Source organism: Neoarius graeffei, chromosome 24 (assembly GCF_027579695.1).
Source record: "Neoarius graeffei isolate fNeoGra1 chromosome 24, fNeoGra1.pri, whole genome shotgun sequence".
Classification (NCBI taxonomy): Eukaryota; Metazoa; Chordata; class Actinopteri; order Siluriformes; family Ariidae; genus Neoarius; species Neoarius graeffei.
Window position 1 is genome coordinate 42,275,990 of NC_083592.1, and position 21,053 is coordinate 42,297,042.

General features: G+C 42.3%; 1 protein-coding gene across 4 annotated transcripts in view; it reads right to left on the reverse strand.

Annotated features, from left to right (window-relative positions):
- Positions 1 to 21,053, reverse strand: part of wdfy3 (WD repeat and FYVE domain containing 3) — a 306,723-nt gene that overhangs the window by 163,914 nt on the left and 121,756 nt on the right. For 3 of the 4 annotated variants that reach the window (XM_060907259.1, XM_060907258.1, XM_060907257.1), the window contains exons 11-14: positions 13,755 to 13,948; positions 7,460 to 7,923; positions 6,828 to 6,911; positions 1,144 to 1,315 (exon numbers count right to left, since the gene is read on the reverse strand). In XM_060907259.1, coding sequence (XP_060763242.1) covers positions 1,144 to 1,315; positions 6,828 to 6,911; positions 7,460 to 7,923; positions 13,755 to 13,948 — 914 coding nt within the window. The remainder of the gene's footprint in view (positions 1 to 1,143; positions 1,316 to 6,827; positions 6,912 to 7,459; positions 7,924 to 13,754; positions 13,949 to 21,053) is intronic. The other variant, XM_060907260.1, reaches the window with a different exon arrangement.

Below are 21,053 nucleotides of genomic sequence, written 5' to 3' on the forward strand. Positions count from 1 at the left end.
AGCAGTTAAATAACTTTTCAGTGTGCACACGCAGGTTGTTTATAGCGTTATTGTGCAACGGTTACGCTTATCTATCGTCTTTTCTGACCGTACACAGTGACAGTAATCATATAACAGCACGCACACACACTAGTTAAGTTCTTTTATTTTACGCATCTGTGATTGTATAGGCGAGAGCTGCATTTTCCCGTTGCTTCACTGTGGTTGTTTACTGCAGGACTTCCAGGTTCCTGGGTCAAAGGACCCGAACTACGGAGGCTGGGGTGGCTTTATAGCGCCAGTCTCGGGCGCATGCACCAGCTCGTGCATGGGTTGTAATGGTTTCACCCAATTAACATTAATTATATGTGTATTGTCAAAATTGTATGCATTTATTGTAATTGGGTATTTTGTTTATGCATGGAAGTTCGTTTATTTTTCACACAGAAAAAATATAATTAATTCAGGGATGCGCATCAGTCTCAACTGAAATGTCAAATGAGTCTCACGTTGACAAAGATATGTACAGTAAGAATTTCTGTAAAATGTTTAACAATGATTTAGCATTTCCTATCCATTTATTGGCCAGTTTCACTGTCAAAAAAGCCCAAAGTCCGTCAGCTTCATCCCCCTGACCCCCTACCAGGGCTCCGCCCCGGACCCAGTTGGGGGCCTAGGCAGCCCCCAAACCCCTGCCACCACTTTTTATTTTTGAAAAGTGGAGAACACTGTTACATTATGCTCTACTAATCCACTAATATAACTTACCATAACAACACCTAACCTAATTTTATTCATATTGTGTACAACAAAATATTCTGGCAAGCTTCAGCACAACTGTTCGTGAATGTTGTGAAAACGGTACGGGTTCAGTAACTTTATGTAAAGAAAACTTTCCTGGAATACTTTAAAAAGAAAAAAAAAAAATTCTCTCTGAACATTTCAGGAACCAAAAACAAACGTTTCCAGAACGTTGTGCGAGCCAATACATGTTAGCTGGGACATTATCATTTCTGGTAGGAAAATGTGAACTTCTGGGATACTGAAAGTAGCAAAAACAGTTCTCAACATCACATTGTACAAAATCCCGTACTGTACACAGGTCGATTTGTTCTGTAACTATTGCACTATCAGACATGCTAAAGGCGGAGCAGAGAGGTGTACCTCAGGCTGGATGTTTGAGCTGATGGAGGCCAACAGGTCCAACATGGCCAGGACGGCCCCTGCGTGAATGACCACAGGATCGGAGGTGTGCTGAGGGGGGTTCCCCAGGTGCAGCTTCAAGTCTGAGAGGTTCTTGGTTGGAGCCGTGTTGGAGGAACTGTGGTAGCCGTGTCTGCGTGGTGGGTGGGAGGGAGAAGATCAGGGCACAGTCCTAGTTCACACGTAACATCAAAGACAAGTCCGTACCTTAACCAAGGTTTCTCCTGATTACTGGTGTAATTTTGCAAAACAAGGGTAAAGTGGTCGTTTTTGTTATTTAATATAGGTCCAGTGCATATATCTGGTGTAAATATTTCATGCAACAGGTAGCAATCATGGTGGAGGTGAAGGAGTTTCCTAAACGGACATTGTTATTAAACATTCAAATGGAAAAAGAACCTCTCTTGTCCCTGGAGAGGCGTGGCAAGACTTCACAGCAAGCTCTCAGACTAAAGGCCAATTTATGCTGACAACCCAGTCCTCGCAGATAGCGTCGCAGACAGTGTCTGCGTAGCCCCCCCACCTTCGCAGACGCTCTGCGCGCACCTCCCAAAAATTGTGACCACCGCAGAAGCCTCGCAGACAGCGTCGCAGACAAGAGGGCTCTGATTGATCCACTCTACATCCGCTGTACACGCACTTCCGCTTCCCTACTTTCCCGGTTTGGTTTGTTTTCACGACCGCCATTTTTAAAAACACGAGCAAAGATGGAGCAGCACGAAGAGCGGTTGATCAAGGAAGTACGTACATCTATACGACTCCAGCTCTAGTCATTATAAGTAACCGGAGGATAAACACTCCACTAACCACACCCACCAACTACTCCTAGCGATTTCGTGACTTCGCGCCCCCTTGCGTTGTGGCGGTGAATAACATCGCGTACGCCTATTACTCCCCGCTCAACGATAAATTACAACTGTCTGCGAAAAGCTATCTGCGAAAGCCTTGTCGCAAGAGCATGCAGAGGCCTTAACAAAGAGGAAGGTAAGAGCAGCAGCAGCAGCCACTTGAAAAGAGTTGCAGGACGACCTGAAAGCAGCTACACCGAGAATAAACAAACAACGAGTTGCAGGACAATCATCTCCATTCCTACACCTCACACAAAGTCCTCTGCTAAAAATGAAGCACAGAGATGTGCATCGAAACAAACCACAAGTCTTTTGGAACAATCCATTGTGGTCGGAGGAAACAGAACTGTTTTGTTCTGAATCCAGCTCGTTGTGTTCGGGAAAGAACGGTTGTGTGTATGATCCCAAGATCACCACAACCACAGTGAAGCACAGAGGTGGGAGGAGCATCACAATAAGAGTCTGCTTCTGCTAGAAGCATTACATTTCATCAAAGGAAACACGAACGGAGCGATGTACGGTATGTGGAGAGAGTGTTAGAGACAGAGTTTAATCTTTTCAGCCAAGAGTCTGACTTTGGGGAGAAAGTGGACGTTTCAGCAAGACAAATGACCCCAAACGTACAGCCGGAATAACCTTGCACGGCCTCGCCAATCACCTGACTTGAATTCCACTGGAAATCTATGGAGGACCAGGAAACAGAGTATATCAGACGGAACTGCAGGCGACTGGTTAAGAGGAATGAGCCAAAACTGAACCACAAAGCTGCAAAAAGCAAATGGCTTTTTAGCGTAGATGTATCAAAGCTGTAACTACCAACAGCAGCTTTGGACAGTGTACCAAAGGGGAACCGTCAGGGCATTCTAAGCCTTCAGAGAAGCCCCAAACATACCAGCATTTCAAATGTTAGATTTGATTCCTTTCATATTTCTTTCATAATTTCATTAGAATTATTCTCCTCTAATTTGGCCTCATTTTCTATCAAATTTGCGTCAGAAATGAAAGGGTTACTGTCCTGAAAACATTCAAATCGCGTTATCCGATGAGATTGGTTTGTTTGTTGTCTCTAGACTGAGAAGTGTTTCGAGCTGGCTCACTCATTGCCGGGACAGAAGGCCATAGCAGTGTATGTTTATGTAGGAAGTGACAGATGAATTAACCAATCAGATTATGATTTATAGTGGGAGGGACCAAAAATTTTATCGCCCTTGGGCTCTTGAAGTCCAACGCGAGCTTAAAGTGCATATCACGGGTAAATTCAGGAGCAAGATCAATGTAATTCTATTTTATATTATATTAAACTTTGGTCAAATATCTGTAACATTCTGCATTCTCTGCAATTTTTTTTACCTTGCGCAATACCAGAAAAATTCAGTTGAAATAAGCCATTTGAGGCGAATTGGTCCACCTCTGAAAAAACTTGGCATTTGGATTTCCCAGCAAACATTGATTTTCGTGACGTCGCGTGCGGGACGCCTCCCTCTGAATCCTACGTCAGCGCTGGTTTGTTTATGAGAAAACGACCTGGTGGTTTTCTGCAAATTTCTTCAACGTTATCACGTAATTATAAAAATGGTTAACAGATGTATCGTAGGAGGGTGTAGCAACACCAATCTTGATGGGATTAGTCCTCATCGTTTCCCAAAAGACCGGAAAACGAGAGAGAAACGGGAGCGCTTGGTCTACACAGGCTGTGCACTGAAACCGTGCAAAGCTCGCACAGCCTGCTGGCGCTTCCGCAGGTAACGTCACGAATCTGGCTCCAGACTCCCTTGGGATTTTTCCAGACGCGTTTTGTTATTTTATTTTTTTCTGCTGTAGACAGATGGCCTTGTGCAAAATTACCCTTCTGGATGAGCGCGTAAAGGGACATACTTTCATATAAAAAAAATACGAAATTGGTCCAGAATATGCACTTTAACCGTGAGCCGAAACCACCAGCACAGCAGTGAAGTAAGATCGTTATGTCCACAGCTATAGATAGTTTTCACATGACGTCACAGAGTCGGGGATTCCCTAGTGGCGGCCATCTTGTGGGTCAAGCTTGCCGTACGGGTCACTGAGCACACATTGTAACGCGCGAGTACAAAGTCTTCAAAAGAACCCAAGCAGGCTATTTAAAGCTAGCAATGGTGCACACCTGTTGTATTCACGGCTGTCGTAATAGGTCAGATGATGAAGTCAAGTGGAGCTTTTATGGAATTCCCACTGTACGGGAGCACGAAGGCGAGCAAACAAAGAAACTCAGCACACAAAGGAGAAATCTATGGCTTGCGAGAATCAACCGCAAGGATTATCACCCTTCCAAATACAGCAAAGTCTGCTCCGATCATTTTATAAGTGGTAAGTTGCTTAAATAAACAATCAATTGTGTTTAAGTTTGTTTTTGGAAACCAAAACATCGTGTAAACAATCTCTGGAGGATGCCTAACTGGAACCGCTGAGTGTACATTTACATTGTAATGTACACTTAATATCGCTCGTTTGTCACGTTTCTATTTGACACTTGTCACTTCACTCACGCAAGGGTCATTTTTGAAAAACATTTTAGGTCTATTCTGTATGATTTGATTTGTGTTTAATCAACCAGGGATGCAAACAGCGCGCCTTTTGGCGGATGCCGCCTTTTTCACGGCTGAATCGCGCAGATCCGATTTTTTTTTTTTTAGGGGGGGGGGCCGTTGGAGTGTCTGATTATAATTTCAAAGTAAATTCTGTATTAAAATTACTAAATAAGCAAATCCGTTACAGTCCATGAAACAAAATGTATAAGGATGAGAAAAAAACAGTTTAAATCTGAAAGCTGCGCAGCTTCGCGCAAATGTGCGCAGCTTTCCGATTTAAACTGTTTTTTTCTCATCCTTATACATTTTGTTTCATGGACTGTAACGGATTTGCTTATTTAGTAATTTTAATACAGAATTTACTTTGAAATTATAATCAGACACTCCAACGCCCCCCCTAAAAAAAAAATTGGTTCTGCGCGATTCAGCCGTGAAAAAGGCGGCATCCGCCAAAAGGCGCGCTGTGAATATATAAAGTTGTATATATCAGACAGCCTTGAAAGTTTGATGAAGTCAGTTTCAGGCTTTGGCAGTTTCAGGCTCTGGCAGCCCTGCATAGTCACTTGAAAATGCATCTTTGTCCACTTCGTAGGGGTCAATTCCCCCAATCAAGGCCAGTTTGGCTGCATACCGTTGTCGTGAGATGTCGTCTAACGTATCTATATACTTCTGTTTGCTTGATTTTGCCGACATTGATCTTTATTTTAGAAAACTGACTATATAACTTCATAAATTCGTCCGAGATAACGTAGCCGGTAATGGCGATGGTCCGTTTTGTTTGCCCCACAAGATGGCGGCTGGAGGGCATTCTCCGGAATGCCGTGACGTCAGTGAAAACTATGTATAGCAGAGGAGATCAACGTGGCTAGCTTAACAGCATTGCCTTTTTCAAGGCGGGCGTTTGTGGAGAATTTATAATACAAAAGGAAAGGCCAACTCCACACCGGACCTAACAGAAAAGGGGAAAACTGTTGAAAGGCATTTCAAAGTCCACAATTATCAACACTACTATTTAAAAAAAAAAAAAAAAACTCCCAACACTATATTGCTGGAGTTGCCTGCATTTTTTTCAACAGACAAGTCATCTACCTGGGCTTATGCTGGATTTGTTAGCCTTGTTATGCTAATAAAGCAGTCAAGCCAGTGCTATCCAGAGCAAGCAGCACAGGCTAACACCTAAGAAACTAAAATTTCTGTCTCTGGACTCCTCTTCTATGCACGCACACACTCGCCACAGTATTTTTCACTCAGATTTCAGTATTCATTTCCCTGTGTAATTTACTTTAAAAAAAAAAAAAAAAATCAACATCGACAACGACACAACGGAGCAACCTGGCAGCCTCCCTTGCAAAATCCTTTGCCCTGTTGCTTTTTTGGTGTCTGGGAAAGTTTTGGCTGAGCTCGAGTCCCAGCTTGAACAGTAACAGTTCGCCTCAGGTTCTGTCTGCAACGTACTCATGTTGGTAAATACTTTTCCCCGCACAGCCAAAACACATGATGTGTGTAAATTTGAAGTGAGAAATCTATGCACTGGAAGTATATTAAATAAAGTACATATTACTCTGAATACTCACTGTTTAATCCTTAAATTTTAATCAGTTATGTATATTGCGTCTAAAAAAAAAAACCCAAAAACCATTATAATTAATCACCGGAACACGTTGAGGTGTTTAGACATGCAAATAGCGGATAACCAATGAGAAGAGACATTGTATACACGCCACTGGCTTCAGTTTAAAACATTATTCTTTGTTATGTAGCTCATTCTCGCGCACTGCTCACTTACACACCCGCCCTAGATCCATGTCTGCTACCGAATGGGCTTTTTTTTCCCCCCTAAATGTGGAATCTGTTGCAAGTTGTGATCGACTGTGTGTGTAAATTCACACCCTTCGAGGCCTAGAGTTTGATGTAGGTCGATTACACCTCGGCCTTGGTGCAACGTTAATTACTGATCACAACTCCCTGAAGAGATATGAGCTATTAGCATAACTAGTTGAGAGGCTTTTGTTGCAAGCTGGAAGCCAGCAGAAAGAATAGCTTGATGAGGCAGGCTGAGGTGCAACCACACACACACACACAGATAGTGTGTGTGTGTATGTATGTATGCGTGTGGGGAGGCAGTGAGATCTATGAATAGAGCATAAGATAAGATTTGTGTTCCAAAGTATGACAGAGAAAGAAGAAAATGAGAGAGGGTGACAGAGAGGCAGAAAAGTGCAGAGCGCAGTACCTCTTCCTGGTGAGTGCTGGCGTGCCCCATGGAGAGGGGAGCGAGATCTCGTGAGTCAGGCAGGGAGGCACCTGCTCGGCACGACTACACACACACACATGGGACACAACCGTCCGATCCATACACACAAGCATCAGAATCCCCCCAAACAGCCGGGTGAAGCAACACACACCCCGCATGTGCAGCCAGGCGATGCCATGGGTTACATCAGCAAGAGAAGAGAGAAAGAGAAGGATAAAAATGATGGGCGCAGTTAGTTCAAGCTGAGTAGAGAAATTTAAGATAATTAACACACAAAGGAACTGGTACAGTCTGATACATACACAGAGAAACACACACACACAGGAACAGGAAATGGCCACAGGCTAAAGCACAGCTGCACTATAAAAGCAAATGGACCTCCCACTAACTTTGGAAATACAAGACTGAAGACAGCTTTCCTCACACTACTAAAAAAAGGTTGGGTGTTTTACGGACCGATCATAATGGAGACAGACAGAATGCAGCATTTAAAAAGCAAAAAGTAGCTCAGCACATAAATTCAAACTTCAGAAATTAAACTTGACCCAAACGCAAATGCTTTCTAGTTAATTTCACTCTTGACGCAGCCGTCGACACGGACACGTCCTCACCTGTCAAAGGAGTCTGTGGCCATTTTGTAGAGGTAGACGAAGAGCTTGGCGCAGTGAGCCAGCTGTGGGCACACGCTTTCCTCGGACACCTCCTCGTCCTCCAGGAGCCTCTGAAAGGCCTGGGTGTTAGAGGCCATGGCGTTGCAGGGCACGGTAGTCGCCGGAGCGAGCTTCTTAGCATCCGAGAAACAGCCGAGTAGACGCACAGCGTCGGCCAGCTTCTCGTACTGCACCTCGGTGCGGAAGAAGTGCGCGTTGGCCGGCTCGTAGCGCATGGCGGCTGTCAGAGTGCGGAAGACTGCGCGCAGAAGCTCCAGCGGTCCGCTCAGCTCAGGCTCGACCCGTGTGCCGGCGCCCAGCAAGCGCTCCATAGCCACTAACAGGGAAGTAACATAAACGAAACCACCAACACGTCTGAACACGGTGCGAGAACGGTGGCTTTCACGCAGCACAGCCAGCAGCGCCTGCATGAAAGGGGAAAAAAAAAAAAAACACGACACAAAGATCAGTAGTGTTCAAGTCTGACGATCACACTAAATTATTGTACATTATGAAATTTTCAGTTACTTGGAACTTTTTTTTTTGGGGGAGTATTTGTACTTGGCTTGATGTTGCGCTCCATGAAAATGAAACACTTCATTAGCTCAGTCAGTCAATTAACCTGTGAATCTTCAAAACTATGAAATGGCAAAATCATTCAGGAAACCAATTCACATCTAACGATAACCCTAATGCATTTTACACATCACTACAAACTAGCACGATCACACGATCGTGTAGAACCCTCCAACACAGTTTCTCAACTAGCACCCTTATAAACAGTAAACATCTGATGCAGCGCTCGAAACTAACGGTGTCCCGACGTCCATAAAAAATGTCATCGGGACACAAAATTATCATATCTGGGACAATCCCGGGACAATGGAAAAAAATAGATCTAGAAAAAAAGGTTCTACATTAATATTATTTACAAAGCCGTCACACATACGTAGACATTCACCTAATTTGTCAATTTTAATTTTAAAACGTTAACAGCGAAAAATACATAGTAGCTACACTTTCGATGCACCTGCATCCGTAGGCTACAGAGCAGCGCATTCTGTTCTAGAATCTTCGGCCGGTGTCCGCATTATATGGACTTGGAATGGAATTGCTACCGCACACGCTGCGCCGACTCTTGCCAGAACAAAAATGCTGAAGTGGTTGAAGCGGACCGACCGCGGGGAAGAAACTGAAAGCCCAGACATAACGTCTCCGGGACCTTCAGGATCCAAAGTGTCATCGCCTGGTCTGCAGGCAACGCGAGCAACTGAATGAACTTAATGAACACTGTTAGACACGTTATAAAATACAACAGGAATGATGTGGATGATATTGACGGAAGATACCGTTCAACAGAATAAGTGAGTTTTCTTGGTGTCTTTCTAGTTCAGAAAGTTTAGTCAGTCAGCAGCACAACTGGGCTCGGACCTGGCACTATGCTGATGTTGCTAACATTTGCACCCGGCAGCGAAAGTTCATAAAATGGATAACGGAAAGTTCATAAAATGGATAACGGAAAGTTCATAAAAATGGATAACGGTAATGGTGAAAATGATAAGTTGGCCTTATATGTGCCAACAGATATTCAAGGTATAAGTAGATGAAATGAACATAAAAGGGGTCTTATTTTCAACTAAAGTGTACTGCAGATGTAGGGAGTTGAAACATTTTCTGAATGAGCTAGTTGGCCCCTTTAAATAAACGGGTATCTATTCATACAGTGAGATCGCCAAAGTTTAATAAACTGAAAATGCAATAACTGTAATTTTGAAGTAGATGATGTATAGGACATGTGTCGCTTGTGTCTTGTGACTTATTGTAAAAATGATATAAAGGGTTCAAAATCGCATAGTTACAAATATAATAGTAACTTCATATGATAATATTAACCACTGGTTATTTCAGAGAGGAAAAAAATGGGGACACTATTGCTTCCATTCGGGACAATACAACACAGAATTCGGGACCACTGGGGGACACAAAGAAAAAAAGTTAATTTCGAGCCCTGATCTGATGAAAATTCTAGGAACCCATTTTCTAAAAATATATTAAAATGTACATGTTATTCAAAATCAGTTTCATTTCAGAATACACAATACTGCTTCCGTATTACCGCCATGTGAAGCACGTGACGAAGAAAATCCCAAAAAGGCTAGGTCTTTTGAAGCGTTCCAAGAAACTTCTTTCGTTAAAAGCCAGGAAAACCTTTTTTGACACCCTAATCCAGCCCGTCATGGACGATGGTGCAACCGTCTGAGGCGAGACCTTCAAGAAACATGTGGATGCTCCATGCTTATGCTCCAGAAGCGTGCTGCGAGAATCTTCATGGACATGGCATGGGCTCATCCATCCGAAAGGAACTTAAAGGAACAGTCCACCGTACTTCCATAATGAAATATGTTCTTCTCTGAATTGAGACGAGCTGATCCGTACCTCTCCGAGCTTTGTGCGACCTCCCAGTCAGTCAGACGCGCTGTCACTCCTGTTAGCAATGTAGCTAGGCTCAGTATGGCCAACGGTATTTTTTGGGGCTGTAGTTAGATGCGACCAAACTCTTCCACGTTTTTCCTGTTTACATAGGTTTATATGACCAGTGACCATGAAACAAAGTTCAGTTACACAAATTGAAACGTGGCGATTTTCTATGCTATGGAAAGTCCGCACTATAATGACAGGCGTACTAACACCTTCTGCGCGCTTCGGCAGCGCATTGATACCTTCACTCCTGTTTTCCCCCTCTCCCCCCTCTCCCCCACCCCCCTGACTAGACTGTGTTCCAAGGAGTGCAGGCTACTTGTCTTGGTGGTCACGTTGGTTGTACTGATGGAAGTTGGGGGGGCGGGGGAGAGAAAAAAACAGGAGTGAAGGCATCAATGCGCTGTCGAAGCGCGCAGAAGGTGTTAGTACGCCTGTCATTATAGTGCGGACTTTCCATAGCATAGAAAATCGCTACGTTTCAATTTGTGTAACTGAACTTGTTTCATATCACTGGTCATATAAACCTATGTAAACAGGAAAAACGCGGAATAGTTTGGTCGCATCTAACTACAGCCCCAAAAAATACCGTTGGCCATGCTGAGACTAGCTACATTGCTAACAGGAGTGACAGCGCGTCTGACTGACTGGGAGGTCGCACAAAGCTCGGAGAGGTACGGATCAGCTCATCTCAATTCAGAGAACAACATATTTCATTATGGAAGTACGGTGGACTGTTCCTTTAATATCGTGCCATGAAGTACTTGAGTCGAACACATGAAATGTGCCTTAGTGTTCAAAGCTCTTAATGGTCTTGCTCTGGAAAACTTCAGGAAAAGGTTCGTCAACTTCACGGAGGTCCATGGAAGGAACACACAGCATGCGAACACGAACGTTATCCTGCCGCGTTTTTAATCGCTCTTTCGGTGGTGAAACTTTCACGTTCGTTGCTGCAAAACCAGCGTTGTAGTCGAGTCGTTAAACCTCGAGTCCGAGTTCAGTCTCGAGTCCCCAGTGTTCCAGTCCGAGTCAAATCAAAGTCATTAAAGAAAATTTTGAGTCGAGTCCGCGATTGGTCCGAGTCGAGTCCAAGACTCCAACTGCACCACTTGACGGTGGCTGTTTCAGCACCATTAACGGTGGTCTGTTCCTGAACATGACGTATGAACAGGTGAATGTGCTTCTCTTTATCAGGGAGTATGAAGTATTCTGTCGGAGATGGTTGGGAGATGGACGCAAGTGCAGAAGGCGTGTTTATTAATACAAGTGAAGACAGTAAACAATCCAGAACGGCAGGCAAAATCGTAAAACAGGCGATAGGTCGAGCGAGGCACAAACAGGCTATCGTAGACTCGGCAGAATCAAAGACAAGAAACAAGAACTCAAGCAAGGAAATAAGGCTCGGTAATGTCTCAGCAACGCAACTCAATACTTTGCAAAGCGAGTGCGTTTTCAGTTTTTATATAGGTGCGCTGATCGCGCCTTAATCCTGTGCAGGTGCAAGTCGTTTACGAAGCGCGCCCGAGAGTCTATCTGATGCACGAGCCGATGCACGAGCCAAGGCACGCAGGTGTGACACTCTTGCGGGAAATTAGGACAAAAATTACATGTAGATATGAATATCTTATGCCAAATTATTATGGCGTGGTACAAAAAATGAAGAAAAAATCCGAGTCCTCGTCTCCAATTTACGAGTCCGAATGCAGTTAATGCACGAGTCATCCGGTGCTCAAGTCCAAGTCGAGTCACGAGTCCTGGACTCGAGTACTACAAGCCTGGTGATGGTGTATGTATGTTGCTCGTATGGTCACGAACGGCACCAAAAATCAGGTCGGTGCATTACCATATTCTCTCAAGCATGGAGTTTCGCTCTGTGCAGGGAGCTCGGTTATAAAGTCGTCGGAAGACCAAACCAAATTTGTGTACTTGTTCATTTTCTCAGTTGAGTACTCAAACACACGTCGCTAAGTTAGGACTGAAATTCGGAATGCTATATGTGAGCACGGATTCCTTTTTGTTTTTGTGTCACTTCCAGCAGCAAAAAGGACTTGGACAAATACCAGTGATGCTATCGGGACTGTATGCTTATATATTATATACAGCAGCAACTGTATATAATATATATATATATATATATATATATATATATATATATATATATATATGCATAATATGCATGTCTGTGTACGTATGGATGTGTATAACGGTAGGTATGCGTATATGTATGTACTGTATATATGTATTGTATGTGTGTATATATGCATAGCATAAGTATTTGTATATATATGATTTGATCGATATTATACCATGCTGGTATGTCTTGGTATGGTTTTTTTTGTTTGTTTGTTGCTTTTGTTTTCTTTTGTATATATAGTTTATTATGGTGGAAAGTGACATTTGATTAGCGGTGGTATAGAGGGTTAGGATTTGATAAGTTATTTACTTCTTCCTAATCCTTTCCGAACATTATTATGTTACTGCCTTGTGGCTACGCTATTCTGTTTGACTATGTTTTGATGATTACATTTTTTATTTTTTGTTTGTTTTATATCTTCTTTGCTGTTCAGAATAAAGCAATCAATCAATCAATCAAAAAGGCAGCGTATCAGTCCTAATGGCATCCGTTTAATTAGCATTTTAAATCCATTGTTGTTGCAAATGTCATTTTAATCATAAAATGTATGTAGCGTAGCTTGGTGCTGTCCTCTGGTGATCTCATCACTTCAGACAGATGTGAACACCAGGTCTAAACTGGGATGACTGGTGATTATTACGTCCTGTAACATTCAGCCATGTTGCTAGAGCAGCGCAAAAAAAAGACTGCTTTTAATTATTATGCTGTACATGAACAGATTTTAAGGTCCATTTGTGCTCACTTGAACTCACTTCCTCTGGAAGTAAAACAATGCAAAGCTCTCGTGGCATTCACAAGCGCCCTCAGGACTGTTTTTCTGTGAAAACGATGCATCAAGGTAAATAATTTTTGTTCAATTTGATGCCAGATTTTTCTTCCTATTACTATCGTCGTTTATTTCGTTTTCATTAACTGAGAGCCACGTGTGTATTATGTATAGGATATCAAGTGCTATAACTCAATAAAAATGTCATCCATCTATCTATCTATCTATCTATCTATCTATCTATCTATCTATCTATCTATCTATCTATCTATCTATCTATCTATCTATCTATCTATCTATCCAACAGTAATCATCAAACTGGATTTTTCCACCTTAATTTCCCACAACAAGATTTTTCAATATAAATGTTTGGAGAAAATATTCAAGTTGAAAACCTCAAGCCACAAAGCCAAGCACAGGACCGGAATGCTTTTTACGGACATGATTCTCTCCTTGATTTAATAAAGAAGCTTTCAGTCACTCTCACTGAACATAACGACTTTACTTCAAGTGGATCCTTTGGCTTGTTTTTTGGTCTTAATTGACAAACTGTGATGAAGCAGTGGAGCGCTGCATCCACGGAAATAAAAGCGTGTGTTTAACTCTCCGTTACAGGGGTTTGGACTGCTGTATGTAAAAGCTGTCTGTGGTTAGTGGGTGTGCCTAGTTTTATGAAGTCTAGATGTGGGTGTGGGTGTGTGTGTGTTGCTCTTATGTGGGAGGTCCAACGTGATTCATTTTCTTTTCATGTTTACAACAAAAAATAAATTTGAAAACCTCCTACAAAGGGCAATTCATTTCCTTTTAAACTTTAGACGTCACTGTTTGAAGCTTGTACTGTTGTTCGTCAAATCCACATGTATTGTGTGTGTTCTGACCCGCAGTATGTCGGTTTTGAGCTGCAGCTCAGAGGAGGGTGCGGAGTGCATGAGGCCCAGCAGCGTGCCCATGTCATCGTCTCCGGAGGGAGAGAGAACCAGCTGCTGGATGATCATCAGCGCATGCTCGCGACACTGCCGGTATTTCACTATGTTGTGCACGCAACGGGCACCGCCAAACTCCCGGAACAGACCTGCAACAGAAATCACCATGAATAACAAAGTTCTTCAAATTCAATGATTCTCCTACTGCTTTATACTTGAAACAAACATGCAAGATGATGTATGCGTGATGGTAAATGTTAATAATCTGAAGCTACCTTGAATAAAGGAAAAACATTACATGATATCGCTCATTACGAGATTATTCCATAACCAAAAAAAAAAAAAAAGACCATTAAGACATAACCATCTAATTACAGACATATTTCCGAATCCTGAGCTTAAACTGTCATTCTACTGGCAGATCATTTTGCTTCTTTCTAGAAAAACACCTGAAACAGGTCTAATCTTTTAAAACAATGTTATACATGTTATTTACCAGCTGGGAGGTCCGTATCATTAAATACCGTGACCGAGGTCTTGAAAGTACTGAGCGAGGCCCTCTGGGCCGAGGTCAGTATTCAAGGCCGAGGTCACGGTATTTCACCATACGGACAGACCTTAAGCTGGTAAATAATATATTTATTTTTTTCTTTACCAAATTCTAACAGGAAACGAGAGCGCCCGAAAGGGAAAACCGAGCCGAGCCGCCATTTTGAATCCTCATTCACGGCTGTAATGCAAATGGCTTCCTCCTCGGTATACAAGTGCACTTCCATGGCAGGGGGGAAAAAAAAACCTACATTTTGCCACCTATGTAGTGCCCTATTTATACAAAATTGAGTCATTCAGGATTCAGCCATGTTTTTGCTCGGCGTTAGCAACAGTTAGAGGTTTTTAGCTTTCTCCTGCAATGTTTTCTTTTATTTCTTCTCCCTCAGGGTAGTAAAACTCACTTTCGCTGTGAACACTGTCGTTATCGCTATCCATGCTGTAAAATTAACGCTATTCTCCTGAGAAATGTTGGCAAAATGTATAAGATTTTTGATAAAAATCTTATAAATAAATCTTGTAAAAAAGATAAATGTTGACAAAAATTGCTATTATGTTGTTTGTTGTTGGGAACAAGCGAGTCGCCAGAGGTCTGTATCTGGGGTCCGTACCGTAGGATATAGACCTGACCGCCAGCCAATCAGAGCACAGGATTTGATGAAAACCGCACCGCAAAAAAAATAAAATAGCAGATATTACACGGTTGCGCGAAGATACGAAGTGGCGAACATATTCACGGGTGACAATATTTTCAACACGAGAAGATAAACTTCATATCTTCGCACCACTGTGTAATGTCCTTTATATTATATGGACATATCCCCACACAAAAAAAAAAATATGCAAGTTAATCAAAATTTTAATTCTGAACTGGTTCGCTATTTTGACAATGTGCGTCTAGTCAGCAGGAAAACACTGGGAGTGATGTCATTAGAATGAAATATCAAGAATTATTCATACAGGACACTTTTTCGATGGAATAAAAACGTGTGTTCTATTCCCTTCTAGTGGGTTCCATTCATTTGGTTTGATAGCATGCAATATTGTTAGCATATCGCTTATCCTACATGTATTACGCCATTCTACCCAAGGGAGAATGAGTGTTGAATATGGTTGACGATATTGCATGGTTGTCAAGACAACCATGCAACATCGTAATGGCGTCACAAGTCAGAGACGTAAAACTTCCTTGCTAGCGCGCAACTGTGGCAATTTGCAAACAAACATGGCCGCCAGGTTTGTGTCGTTAAACACGGAAGATTTTGAGAGAATTTTGAAAAAGACGTATTGAACACCTGAAAGGAATGTGCACACATAATAATAATAATAATAATAATAATAATAATAGCTGGCTTTTTTCGTGGTATATAATTCCCTTCAGCTAGCATGATATAGAACTCGTCTTCGACTCATTCACAACGCTTCAAAAACCTCATATCCGATCATCCGAGACGACTAAAGTCTGTGCAAGGACGAGTAAAAGTTTATTGGTAATCGTCCGATCAGATGACAAAACTTAGTGCTGGCAACACAGGCACTAAGAGAGCAGGGAACCAGTCTAAAAAGTAGCTCATCTCATTTCACGGGAAATGCATTTAGTTTTATTCATCAACACGACAATATGCAACCCTGATTCCAAAAAAGTTGGGACAAAGTACAAATGTGACCCCTCACCGAATCCAGGGACACATGTCGGCCGAAACGAATCCGAGATAATCGCAAAAGAAGCATTTTTTTTCGAAATTTGTGATTTTTGTTTTTCTCCATCATGTGCAAGTTGAGATCTTGAAGAATGCAATCAGTATTTCAGATAATAGATTGTTTTGTTGGAAAAGCATACATTTTTTGTTGCAAATTGTCTCGTTTTTGTCAGGACTGTAGCCTGCTGGGGTGTGTGTGGGTAAATTACCATATGGGCCGGGTACTGAACTGGCCAGCCTGCAGTCCAGATCTTTCACCCACAGAAAACATTTGGCGCATCATAAAATGGAAGATACGACAAAAAAGACCTAAGACAGTTGAGCAACTAGAATCCTACATTAGACAAGAATGGGTTAACATTCCTATCCCTAAACTTGAGCAACTTGTCTCCTCAGTCCCCAGACGTTTACAGACTGTTGTAAAGAGAAAAGGGGATGTCTCACAGTGGTAAACATGGCCTTGTCCCAACTTTTTTGAGATGTGTTGTTGTCATGAAATTTAAAATCACCTAATTTTTCTCTTTAAATGATACATTTTCTCAGTTTAAACATTTGTTATGTCATCTATGTTCTATTCTGAATAAAATATGGAATTTTGAAACTTCCACATCATTGCATTCCGTTTTTATTTACAATTTGTACTTTGTCCCAACTTTTTTGGAATCGGGGTTGTATAAAAGTACAAAAAAAATATTTTGAGGAAACTATTCAAATTTCCTTGTTTTTGATTATAATTCATCAAAGTATGCGTGGGTTCGAGTGTACTGGAAAAGCTCGGCTCAAAGAGGTCCACATAATGATGTAATTATAGAAACTGGCTAAGGGCGATGAGGGTCAAGGGCATCGTGTGCCAGCAGCGCGGTTGAAGCGGGCAGGTGTCAAAACTTGGAACTTTTATATCATGATTAGAGTTAATAAACTATATCACTGAATAAATGTTCCTTACCTCTAACCAGTGTGTGTGTGTGTGTGTGTGTGTGTGTGTGTGTGTGTGTGTAAAAAATTTTCTCTCGTTTTTGATGTTTTCATACATTTTGTAATATTTTTATTTTCTAAATATTGATCAACATACCGCCATTGTGGCACAGGAACCTGTGACTGGTACAATAATTACAAACACTACCAGAACCAGCACATTTCAGTTGTAACTTGTAGTCCTGTAGTAACTATAATCATTCTTGTAATAATAATTTCGATAAACGGTTCATGTTCAGTTCCCTTTTCATTTATTCTCGATTCAAAGGCACAGCGGAGTCACACAGGGACGATAATTTTATCCAAAACAGTTTTTTCTTCCTTAGTCGATTTATTTCCCTTTCACATGCGTACAGCTGTTGGAAAAGTGCAGTGTGTTTGTGTAGAACTCTCTTGAACTGTAGGTTCATTTCTACACTCTGGTTCCACGGTGACATTTTGCACACGACTGGGCTCCTTTGATAACAGAAACAAAGCTCCAGCATTATTATTATTATTATTATTATAATTCTCATTCAAAACTCTCCACAGCTTAATATAACCTAAATTATTCATTCCTCTACTACTAGAACTTTTCTTTCTGAATGTGTGTGCATATATTGGTGTTATGGTTTTGTGGATTTATGATAATTATGCTGCTTCACCTATTTAAAAAAAAAAATTAGCTGCATTCTGTCCTCTCCAAAATAAAATAAAGCTCTGGGCAAGTGGAATTGTTTTTCAGGCAAGTATGTTTTAGGTGCTGCTTGCCCAGTGGGCAAGTAAGGCTGGGAAATTTTTTTAAAGGATCGATTCAGTATCATGATAGCTGAATGGAATATATCTGATCTACCACGAAAAAAAATAATATATCGACACGTTCACAAACAAAAAAGTACCCAAATTTATCAAAACAATTCCTCGATTTCCTCATGAGTGACCTCGAGAGATTTACATCACGGTTTTGAATCTCCATGTCCTGGATGTATCTCGTATGAAAGATACGAGTGGTGTATTTCCCAGTAAAACACTCGTGTCTACATAATAAAGAGAAATATTAGCTGAATTTGCCTGTATTCTAAATATATTAATGCTGCTCGGATCATTTTTTGTAGCATCTCAGGTTTGAGGTTAGATTTTGACATTTGCTTCAGCGACCTGATAAAACACCAGAAGAAGCACTGACAGCTACAGCGCTGCTTCAAGGAGCACGCTCACCCTCGAGTGAATAGTAGCTCAGACAAAAGGGCATTTATTTTACCAGAAGCAAAGCGAGAGAGATTTCCATATCTCCAATGTAAAAAGCACATTTGTCGGTTTGCCTTGTCAAGTCTAAATGCTTTACAACACCACATTTAGTACTGTTTCTACAATAATGGGGTCATAAATCCTGCATCATGCAGATTACCAGAAGCTTTTCATGAGAGCTGCTTGGGAGAACAACGTAAATAAATAAATAAATAAAAGCCCCATAACTCCAAAAAAAAAAAATCCACCGATGCAACTTGCAGAAGTCATAAAGTCAAAGAAACCATAAGAACTGCATACGCTAAATAAAATTTGCAAGCTGGCCTGATTTCAGAAGTGTGTGCAGGGGGGAAAAAAAGGAAGGGTGGAGAGAAACACGTCCGATTATTGCTAGTTTTTTCTTTTTTTATCAGACATCTAATTTTTTAGGTTTGTTTACCTGACATGTTTCGACGTACGACTGTCGTCTTCCTCAGAGTGTCACCGGATGTTATTGGTGACGCGTCTTTTATCAGCTGATGTGTCCGAAGGCGTGGCCTTCCTGTCTGGATTGACAGGTCGGTCACGCCTTCTACTGTCAGTTTGTCCCCTGCAAGATGGCACTCCAGGTATGGGAGAGCATGTATGCTCCCTCATCTCGGTTGATGGTCCTCGGACTTCGCTTACGGATCTCTATGGCCTCCCTGATCCAGCGCTGATGTTTATTAATTCATTTATTTTTTATTTATTTTATTTATTATTTTTTATATATTATTTATTTATTAGTCTCATCTCATCTCATTATCTGTAGCTGCTTTATCCTGTTCTACAGGGTCGCAGGCAAGCTGGAGCCTATCCCAGCTGACTACGGGCGAAAGGCGGGGTACACCCTGGACAAGTCGCCAGGTCATCACAGGGCTGACACATAGACACAGACAACCATTCACACCTACGGTCAATTTAGAGTCACCAGTTAACCTAACCTGCATGTCTTTGGACTGTGGGGGAAACCGGAGCACCCGGAGGAAACCCACGCGGACATGGGGAGAACATGCAAACTCCGCACAGAAAGGCCCTCGCCAGCCCCGGGGCTCGAACCCGGACCTTCTTGCTGTGAGGCGACAGCGCTAACCACTACACCACCGTGCCGCCCTTTTATTTATTAGTTTATAAATTTATTTATTATTTATAAGTCAGCCATAACAGATCATTGCAAAAGGGAAAATCATATTATGGACTGGGGGAATGCCAGAGTCATCCGCACAGAAGATAATAAACATCAGCGCTGGATCAGGGAGGCCATAGAGATCCGTAAGCGAAGCCCGAGGACCATCAACCGAGATGAGGGAGCATACATGCTCTCCCATACCTGGAGTGCCATCTTGCAGGGGACGAACTGACAGTAGAAGGCGTGACCGACCTGTCAATCCAGACAGGAAGGCCACGCCTTCGGACACATCAGCTGATAAAAGACGCGTCACCAATAACATCCGGTGACACTCTGAGGAAGACGACAGTCGTACATCGAAACATGTCAGGTAAACAAACCTAAAAAATTAGATGTCTGATAAAAAAAAGAAAAAACGAACAATATTCAATATAAGACATAATGAACGTAATCGAAAGACGTCCGATTATTCTAATCTGAAACCTGAGGTGGTGGAAATGCAAATAGATTGCGATCAGAAATGACTAGCCAGGGCTAAAAGTCAGCTTGGAGAAGATACGATAAAGACAAAGTGAGTGATAACCGAGCGTCCGCCTTTCGAGTCCCGTTACGACAGAAACAATGTATGAGGAGGAGTGTATTATTAGACACGTCACTGTCAGTGCTGCCGTGATAGAAAATTTAATGAACCCCTTCTGAATTGAGCACTGAACACCAAACAGAGGACAGGGAGATTGCAAAGAAAACGTCAAAGCAAATAATGCCGCTTTTCCACTACAAACGCGGCTGAGTCGGGCTGAGCCGTGCGGTGCTGAGTCGAGCTGAGTGGGGCTGTTGGAGTTGCATTTCGACTACAACCGCGCTGAACCGTGCTGGCTGGAAGTGGGTGGACACATTGGGTGGAGTTAGCGAAAGTGGGTGGACGTCACGTGATGTCGTTAAGCAGCGCAAACAGTGACATCAGTGAGCTTTTAAGCGGTAGTCTCACGACCCGAATAGTAAACAATAAACATGGAGGACATGGAGTCGTTAGTGCTGCTGGTCTTGGTGCTGTGGCTTGTTGTCACCGACAACGCCAACAGATACTGGCAAGAGCGTATAGATGAGGCGAGGCGCATAAGGCTTCATAATTCTCGTAATTCGTAATTATTCTTCTTCCGGGTTTACGGTGTTTACAGATCCCAGCGTGCTCGCGGGGCGTGTGTGGGCATGTGAGGACACTCCTCCTCACCAATCAGTGCACAGGGGAGTGTCTGCTCACGCCCCCAGCCTCACTCGGCTCGGTTTGGCTCGCTTCAGCCCCACTCCAAAACGGTGCGAGTTTTAGGGGCTAAGCAGGGCTGAAGCGAGCTGAGTCGTGCTGCTCTTTGGTAGTCGAAACGCGAGCCGTGTCGGGCTGAAGCGAGCTGAAAAAGGGTAGTGGAAAAGGGCCATAAGGGCAATTCCATGTAAATGTCAACCTCACCATGCAAAAATAAAGCAACATGTAATACATCAAAACCACTCCCAGAGATATCACCTAGGCCTGTATTTTACAGATGTGAATAAGTTGAACCAATTTGTAACCAACCTAATATGTCACTGTCAGTCTTTCTTTCTTATAATGTAAAACCCAAGCTAAAATCCACTTTGATCATGTACAATTCTATATTATTG